At 33.5% G+C, this 9,165-nt stretch overlaps 1 protein-coding gene across 1 annotated transcript; it reads right to left on the minus strand.

Annotated features, from left to right (window-relative positions):
* Nucleotides 1–135: 135 nt before the first annotated feature.
* On the minus strand, nt 136–8,029 carry LOC149743481 (ceramide synthase 6-like). The gene is made up of 8 exons (XM_089884975.1): nt 7,800–8,029; nt 7,506–7,636; nt 5,373–5,478; nt 3,899–4,109; nt 3,402–3,530; nt 2,735–2,841; nt 2,048–2,207; nt 136–588 (listed from the first exon to the last, which is right to left on the minus strand). The coding sequence occupies exons 1-8, from the start codon at nt 7,973–7,975 to the stop codon at nt 460–462; spliced, it is 1,149 nt and encodes a 382-aa protein (XP_089741101.1). The 5' UTR covers nt 7,976–8,029; the 3' UTR covers nt 136–459.
* Between the last annotated feature and the right edge of the window lie 1,136 nt (nt 8,030–9,165).

Below are 9,165 nucleotides of genomic sequence, written 5' to 3' on the forward strand. Positions count from 1 at the left end.
GTGGTCAGGGATAATCCAATCTGTAAAACCTAAAAAAAATGTTATTGCCCGGCCACGCGAGAATAAATAAGTTTCTAAGTGTATGGGTTTAAATTTAAAAAACAAAACTACAAAATATTTAAGATGTTTGTGGCATTTGTTGCAAATAAACATAACTTTTAATAACATCAACTATTGCCAAGTTAACAAATGAAATCAGTAACAAACACAAAAGAAACGAAAAATACAAATTTATTTAATTTAACACTCAGTTAAGAGTGTTGGCTGAATTGCATTCATAAAGTACCGGGAGAGTCGAAATCAAACGTACAAGGCAATTAGGAAGAGAAAGTTAATTTGCACACCAGACGTTAAAAAGTTAAAATTTAAAACAAATTTTAAGTGACAGTGCGTTGGCATCGTGTTTAATGGTAAACTATGCAAACTAATACTTTGAATTGAAAAAGCTCTCTACCGCCATCACTTGGCCACAGGTTTTCTTAAAGTTACACCATTGGATGGCGCATCACCCAGGCCAGACTTCTTTCGATTTTCTTCATTTCCTTCGTCTGAATCTGTCGCCTCACTTTCACTTCGCTCATCAGTTGCCTATGATGCAATAAAGGGACGTTATTACTTCATAATATATTGTATATACAACACAATGTTATAGTATTGTGGGGTAAGATGGATACCATTAGTAAATGATATCCCATATTTCCTAAATGTTTTTATCAAACTAGAAACATCCTGTTTTACTATCTAATGTTGCCTATTCTAAAACAACAATATTATAACTTAATATTACAATACCACAATACATAATTATACATTGATTATACACAATAAATCAGCTGTACAAATTGCAGATATAAAAAGAATATTTATTTAAATCTAAAAAAAATATACAGACCCTATGAATTCAGATAAAACTATACTGCTGTTGCTACCAGAGACATTGTTAATAATTTGGAATTTGCTGTTTTAATGCACAAATGCTGAAATGATTTATTGTAAACGTTTTTGTCTGCTGGGAAATATGAGACTGTATCTGCCATAACATACATATAAGTCATGTGATGTCAAACAAAATAAACAATGTTTTGCCTGCCCTGACATACATGAAACTATAAATCATACATGTAATGCAATCTCAAATGTTATTCATGCAATGTCAGACTATATACATAACTAATTAATTTACAACAGGTTGTTCGTTGTTGTGTCCAGGTTTAACATAGAATTTTTTATTAAAGCATCCAGATTGGTATCTATGTAAGAAAAATTGACAAGCACAGATTTATTAGGTTTATTTTATGCTTTGCAGCAACAATTTTTATAGAAAAAAGTTTTTTTTACTTATTAATGTTTTTTTTTTTGGTTTATATTAGCACTCTAGCAGCAACAGTTCATAAAAATGTGAATTTAAAAACAACATTTGTACCAACTCAAGATAAGTTCTCTACATTTAATATTCATTATTTACCTATAAGCTGTCGCATAAATTACAACTGGTCACAGGGCCAAAGGTTATAATAACCAACAGAGGCAAGTAGTGATTATGTTAAATATTAATCTTGATAAGAAACCTTTTCATCACGCAACATGATTGACATTTTTAACATTTAATTATATTGGGTGCTTAAAGTCACAACACAATTCTAAAGTTAAGATGGCATGGCTTGTCGGGACATTTGTGTTTTAGAACTGTAGTTTTACCTTTATACAGCTTTACCCTACTGTTGGGTTTGGGTATCTATACGAACCAGTACAGACAAATTATACAGTATTTGACCTCGACATATTATTTAACAAGGTTCCTTAATTTTCATGCAATGAATGTAACCACATTAAAAAATGTGACCCGTTCAAAATTAAAGTTATTTCGGTAAAAATTAAAAACTCAACGCCTAGAGACTAGTAATTTTACTCATTTTTAATATTTGACACAATAATCAAAGAAGTTCCCCATGTTTACTATAAATGTAACCCAATTTTAACAATGCGACACCTTTAAGTCTGAGAGTGTTCAAATTTCACAATAAAATCAAATCAGAAAACAACTTACCGCGCCTCCCTGTTTTACCATCTTTACCACACCCTTCACAATGAAACTGCACCAGTATATATGAAGGAACTGCAGTAGTGACAACCATACACAGAATATGTACCATGAAGGAAAGGGACCAACCACCTCCCATGCATCAAAGTAAATCGAATTTAAAACCCTGAGAGTGTAAATATTAGTTGGGAAGTGGTTAGAGCATGGGTTGGAGGGACTTTTCTACTCCCATTCCCACGTTCGAGCTACTGATATTATTGCAGTGCGTGGATAAGCAGGGTTGACTTTTGGTTAGTTTTGGCATTTATATTCTTACGGGTGGGAACATGGTTGACTTGGTTGCTAATCCCATTCCCCCAGTCAAGCTGCTGAAGTTATTGCAGTGTATGGGAGACATGACTCTTGCTTGGTTTGTTTTATCTTTATATTTTTCCACAAACTTACATACATGGTAACTTGTTAGCAGGCACGAGGTGTATGAAACAACAACAACACCCTTGTTATGGACAATTGTCTGTCTCCCGCCATGAGAGGATAAAAAAGTTACATTCATTCATTTTCATGGGTGGGAACTTATGTGAGCTATTCATGGTTTTTACTGTCATGTCCACAGTCTAGCTTGCATTATAAAAACATGCAGCCATTTTTATTTATTTTAATATAAAAAAGTTAAAAACTAAATTGATAAATTACCAGAATGGAAAATAAACAATCCTTGCAAGCATGAAAGTGAGAGAGAAACACACAAGACCAGTAGTTGCTAACACGTCATGTTTCAAGTATTTCGCAATCTTTGATGCCTGTGTTGTGGTCAATGGAAATTATTTGCTTGACTTGATTTATAACAAAGTTTTTAAATGTAAGAGTAGAGCAAGGGTTTTAAATTATGTTAAATGTAATTGTTGCTTTGAACATAGTGGATATCAACCATATTACACCGAATATTGTAAACAAACAGATTGGGTTTACTGCCTAAAACACATTTAACACATATCTCAGGCTTGGGAAATGGGATGTAGGTACATATTACTCCAACACACAGGATGCTACCACATACACACCACTGATGCAATTTATAGACACTTAATAATAGAGACTTTATTCTATGGGAGTTAGGTCTTCAGTTATGCATAGCTGAGACCTGGGATGTAGGTCCATTACCACAACACCCAGGCTGCTACCACCTAGACCGCACTGCGGCAGTTTATAGACACTCAATAATACAGATTTTATTCTAAAATGGCAAGGTCTTCAGTGAGGCACACCTGAGACATGGGATGTAGGTATATTGCCTTAAAATACATTGGCATTACTTTATCCCTAAAAAAGCCCTTTATACAGAGACCCACAATTCTCTCACCTCTAAAAATACATCTGAGAAGTCATGGAGTTGCATTATAAGCATACCAATGTTAAGCATGTTTATTGAATATGAAAAACAAATGAGTAAAATGGTGGCAAAGTGGTGAATGCACATTACCCAGAAATCCTGGAACAAAATAATTGGTTGAGTTAAAACGCTTGATCACATCTCACAGATAATGTTTTTTAAATTTTGCAAAAAACTTGGGTGACATTAATAACATGCAGTTAAACTTATAGTGTCTAACATAGGGAACCCCATTGATTAATGTAGAAAACGCATTGGCTTTTTTATTTGATGTAGACACCTAACATCAGAGTAAAAGCTGTTCAAGCTTTAAGAGGTACAAAACATATGATGTAACTTCTGTTTTAAAATTTGGGTGACATGAGCGCTATAACAATATTTTTTTCCGTTACTACCCGACTTTTCGCTTTTTTAAACTTTACGCTTTTTGTTATCAACGAAATAAATTTCATACAATCAAAACTCACCTTTCTTTTGATGTCAAAGAACTGAGTTATTGTGCAAGATGCATAGAATGCTAACTCAGTTTGATAGTACCAATAACTAGACAGTGTTAGTTGTTGTTTATCTGGATAGCCCACCCAACACATGCGTGTCTCCCATGGACATTTGGGTGAAGTGAAATGCATGGCAAATATACCAAACGTAAGAACACCAGTGTAGAATAATAAGCGCCACCTGGAAAATATAAAACGTGTATGAAAATTATAGTAATACTAAAATAGGTTGTAGAAATAAAAAGGGCTGTGAAACATCTGTTCAGGTTGCATGTGGCAAGAATAGGGAATGTTTGGCCATGTATTACAGTTGTACTAGAATCGGGTGTAGCTATGAAAATAGGTTGGTAAACACTGCAGGTTTGGTTGTAAAAATAAGTTGGTAAACACTGGGTATTTGGTTGTGAAAACGATGGGGAACACTGGCCTAACCAGTCCCTCAATTTCATCTTAATACTCATCTTAAATTACTTTAATTCATCAAATATTAGTTAGGTTTGCTTAAATTGATTTGTCAGCTTAAACTAAACCACAACATGCTGTGTTTGGGTCCAAAGTGTAATTGTAAATCATGGAAGTAAAACGTAAATGTAAGTGGTGTTTATCTTGTTATTGTAGGTAAACAAGCTGTACATTGAACCATATGGTTATAACATCATCTTATTTAAGATGTGTAAAGAAATAAAGTAATGTATCTGTATTCTTGCAATGCATGTTTTATAAGGTAAATAAAATATTGGTTTCAGTAAAAATTATGTCAATTTTTATGCCAATGGAAAAAATACAATATGGCATTTAGCAAAGGAACAACAAAATTAAAAATTTGAAATTACTAAAGTAATTTGATTAGTATTGTATGCCTGTACCACACTAAGGGTAATGAACATCAGCCTCTAACAACTTTGCGAGCCTAAGCATCCAACACTTAATTCTCCATGTTTTAAGTGGCTCTTATGGTCAGAGTTGAGGACCAGATTTTTCAATAGGTTGGTCATTATTTTCCACTCTCAACATTCCTATAGGGACCACTGTATATTGCTCTTGGGAGATAGCTTAGGCCTAAATCAGCATATTTTCTAACCAATGGGTCAAAAGTTTCTTTCGAAAAAGTTTAAAAAGTATGTTTTGTTGAAGCTTTATTTGAATTGTTCATTTCTGTTAATTTTAGTACACAAAATTACCCCAAAATTAACCATGATACAGCTTGAAAAGCTGTGCTATACACTATATGGGTGGGTTTCTATAGCAAGACATAAGCCTTTGCCTTGGGATTTATGCCCAAGTTGGCCTGTTATTCTGTGACAGCAGTATTGTGTATGCTATATGCACATTCAACTGTGTCTCTATGAGAGTGACGTTACAGGGCAAGGCCCTGGGATTTAGGTCTAAGTTGGCCTGTTACAGCAGCACATTCCTGCTCCAAGTAAAGGTAATTCTTTCTTACACAGTCTCGGAAAACTTTATAAGTTTTGAAGGACGGTGGATTTCCCTTTTTTTTCGAAACCATCTTTGAACTTGCCGTTCACTCCAGTCAAGTTGTTTACATAAACCTGGTAATAACATTGGGGGTTTAATTTTAAACAAGTATGCAGCCAACATAAATTGCAACATGCAGCATAAAATGTGTTGCCACTAGCTGCCAACAGGCAAAGCATAATTTATTAATCTAATTCTAATGAAGGCCTTTTTTCAAATTAATATTGACACAGTGTTTCATTGCCCTATTCAGAGTGATAAAAGTAAATTCTTTAAACAAGAATATTTATTACAACCATTTCATGACTTATTGCGTATATAAACAAGTATTTACGTAGTTCTATATCATGGCTGTTACACCTCAAAGATTTTAATATTTTTTTATATAATACACCCATGATATTTATGGTCTGTAAACCAATATAATAATATTGTGGTGTTGTCAATTTAATTATTAATATTGTCCTAAAAGTAAACATTAAACAATATATATATAATAAAGTTACAGTTTTAATGGCACAATTTAATTAATGTTTTTATACATTAGAACTAAATGAAAGTTGATAGAAGGTCAAACTAATTAAAGATTCATTCCTTAATTATATAATTGATTAATTGTCGAAAGCAAACTTTATTGTTCACTTAATTGTATTGATTATGGATTGCATTGTACATTTAATGAAGAAACTCATTTAAACTACATTTGAATAATTTGTTTAATGAAAATAAAGACAACAACAAATGTAAAATTATTCTACGTCCATATCCAATATATTTTAAAATACACACAACATATTAAAGTAGAATAAAATGGCTTTCCCTCAAGACTTTCCATTTCCCAAATACTCAAGTTAAATTACGAATATCATCGGTCCAGATTGTCAAAGCTTTACTTAAGTAGTTTACTAGTTTTAACACAGTGGGCAGTTTCTATAAATTTTGCTGTGGTTGCACAATTATAAATAGATTTTGAAGAAACATTCAAAAGTGTAAACACTTTGCTCCCCATTGGTCTAATAACAACAAGTCTTACAAATTCAATGACAAAATCACAATGGCTTATAAATCTTGGAAAAAACAGATGTTCTCAGTTTTGGCCTCGCTTTGGGCAACTATACTTGATCTGTATAATTGAAATTGTAGGCTAATCTGGGACGTGATTGCAAAAGTTTCCTCCCGCCCCATGTTTTATTACAGTATTAATCAAATCCATTTAAAAATGACAACGAAAAACAGACCACAGCAATAGCATAGAAGGATTGTACACAACAGAGCTGTCAATGTCAACTATGTACAGGGTGCTTTTGTCACGTTTTTAAGAATGACAAATGGGTTTATTTGTAATTAATTATCCAAGCAATTTTGAAACTAATCCCATTCATCAAAGTAACTGAAACATGGTGCTAAAACGTGTGTTTTTTACTAATTTCCAAACAACATAGAATTCAGAGTGTCAGACTGCACTAAATATACTCAGTTTACTTCACTCTACTATGTCATGTTAACTGCAAAGCACAATGCGCCGGTATTTATGTTACAAATATATACAGGAGCAGACTACACAAGCAAGAAAACCACAAGATAATGGCAGCATCTAAATCTATCACAGTGTGGAGGTTTTGAAAGGATGTACACATGGTAGTTACGCTCCAAGCTTTGAACAACACGTAATTGTCGTTCAAAATAAGCCGTTAAAATGACCCAGAAATCCACACACAAAGATTATATGAAAATATTAGCAATTAACATTTAACAAATGGGAGCATAAATTAAAGATACTATTTCAATCTTAACAGGAAATGTAGCAAAATATTTGAAACTTTCCATCATTATTATTATTATATATTAAAAATTGTTTATATAAAAACTGTTCCCAAACAGTTCTGTCCCATATTTACCCAAAGAATATTCATAATCATATTATAAATTTGACTGAGTGTTAAAGTGATGAATGTTCCTTTGCCAAGGAAATACCACATAGCCTAATTCTAGAGACACCCGGACACAGTATAGCATTTCAATATGCGTGGGCTTTTTACAACTACAATACATTACACAATATACTTGAAACTTTTAACAATATATACCTTACAAATCTCACCTTTAAGTCTTTCATCTTTTGGATATCTTGTTATAGAACTAAACACTTTATCAAGCACCGCATTACTGGAGGGTGGTCGGTTTGGTATATCAGATATGTTTAACTTTCGACCAAGGGGACGAGCAATTAATCTGCAAAGAAAATGATCATAGAAACAAAATATGTTTATCATAGGTCCACCAAATTGCAGGAAATATAGCTTTACATTTCTGCAACATTTTCGCAGGATTCTTTACCAAGGAATTAGGAAAAAAACTTTGAAATTAGGTGGGTTTCAGCGAAAAAGAGGTTTACCTTTCAATTATAAATCGAATGATGTAAAGAACAATTGAATATGGTATCATCACCCATAAGTCAGTGGCTTGGGCGTAAGTTGCATCCTCTGTGTTTCTTAAATCTGCCCACGTTGTGTTATGAGGAAGCCAGAATCTTTCGTTCCAAAACCAAGCGAGGAAAGAAGAAGTTGCCATGGCAACTATGGTAAAACAAACAAACACTAAGACCTGTGTAATGAAATAATTACAATTACTTGGATATTGACCGATAATTTAGATATTAGCCGTAAGCCTGTAATAGTGTAATGGCTGATAATTTGAACATTCCATTAGTGACCTCTGGATTGGAGCAAATTTCATTGTGTATTGCCCAAGGACACATCACCCTCAACGATAGCAGCGACAAGCCTTGAACCTATTACCTCTGGACTAGGAGCAAGCCACGTGGCTAGACAATTGCAAGTATATATATGGAATATGGATATAGATAACTTTTATGCCGAGTTGTGGTGATGGTGAAAAACCTTCCTCCTATTGCCCTATACACTATCTGCTAACACCAACCACTATTTACTAACCGAAACAACTACCTTCACTAACCCTCCTACGTCCTACCCACGAAACCATAAACTAAGTACTAATTCCTAACTACCAGTACCAACCTCTTATACTTTCCACTAACCTAATCCATAAAGTAGCAAAGATTTCTTAATGGCTAAACTTTTACATGAATGCAATACAAATAACACTAAAAAGCAGATTTACTTTTTTAACAATATACAACAGACAAAACATGAAGGAGTAAAAAAACACACGTACCTATTTTATTTAGTATATATATCTAAGGTTATTGGGTTAAAATACACATAATTTTATGCATTGCTTCCATTTTAGTATCACATAGATATCAAACTAACCATAACCAGATATCAAAACGCGGATGTTACGCATTTTTCTTAATCGTTTTGTCGTAACATCCAGTCGGTAAACAAACTTTACGTCGTAAATTAACTTAATCGCGCGCCGGAAAACGTTAATTTGCATACGCTTCCGTTGAAATATAAAAACCAAACTCGGAAAGCTATAGCGATATTACTGATATATGCGGCAAACGAACCCTAAGCACGCTTCTTGTGTAAACTCTGAAGATTGTAAAACATCTCGCGTCGCGCTATTGAGCATGTGGATAATGACGTAATGTTTGATACGCTTGAGTAACTAGTGGAACACCATAATGGCGCGACATAAAGAATTCTAAAACTTTTAATCCTTTTTGAGCGATCAGCACTTTATGCATGGTTGATAACCCTTTTAAGCTCGGTGGGCATTTTTTAAACATTGTGCTGAGTGATTGCCCACAGTTTGACCATCTTTTAAATTGTTAT

This window comes from Ciona robusta, chromosome 1, assembly GCF_009617815.1.
Source record: "Ciona robusta chromosome 1, ASM961781v2".
In the NCBI taxonomy this organism is placed as follows: Eukaryota; Metazoa; Chordata; class Ascidiacea; order Phlebobranchia; family Cionidae; genus Ciona; species Ciona robusta.

Coding starts and splice junctions, on each gene's coding strand:
- LOC149743481 (XM_089884975.1), bottom strand. CDS start 7,975: ATGGCAACTTCTTCTTTCCTCGCTTGGTTTTGGAACGAAAGATTCTGG. Junction 7,637..7,799: donor ATTCGATTTATAATTGAAAG/GTAAACCTCTTT, acceptor TTTTCTTTGCAG/ATTAATTGCTCGTCCCCTTG. Junction 2,208..2,734: donor ATTGTTTATTTTCCATTCTG/GTAATTTATCAA, acceptor TTACACTCTCAG/GGTTTTAAATTCGATTTACT.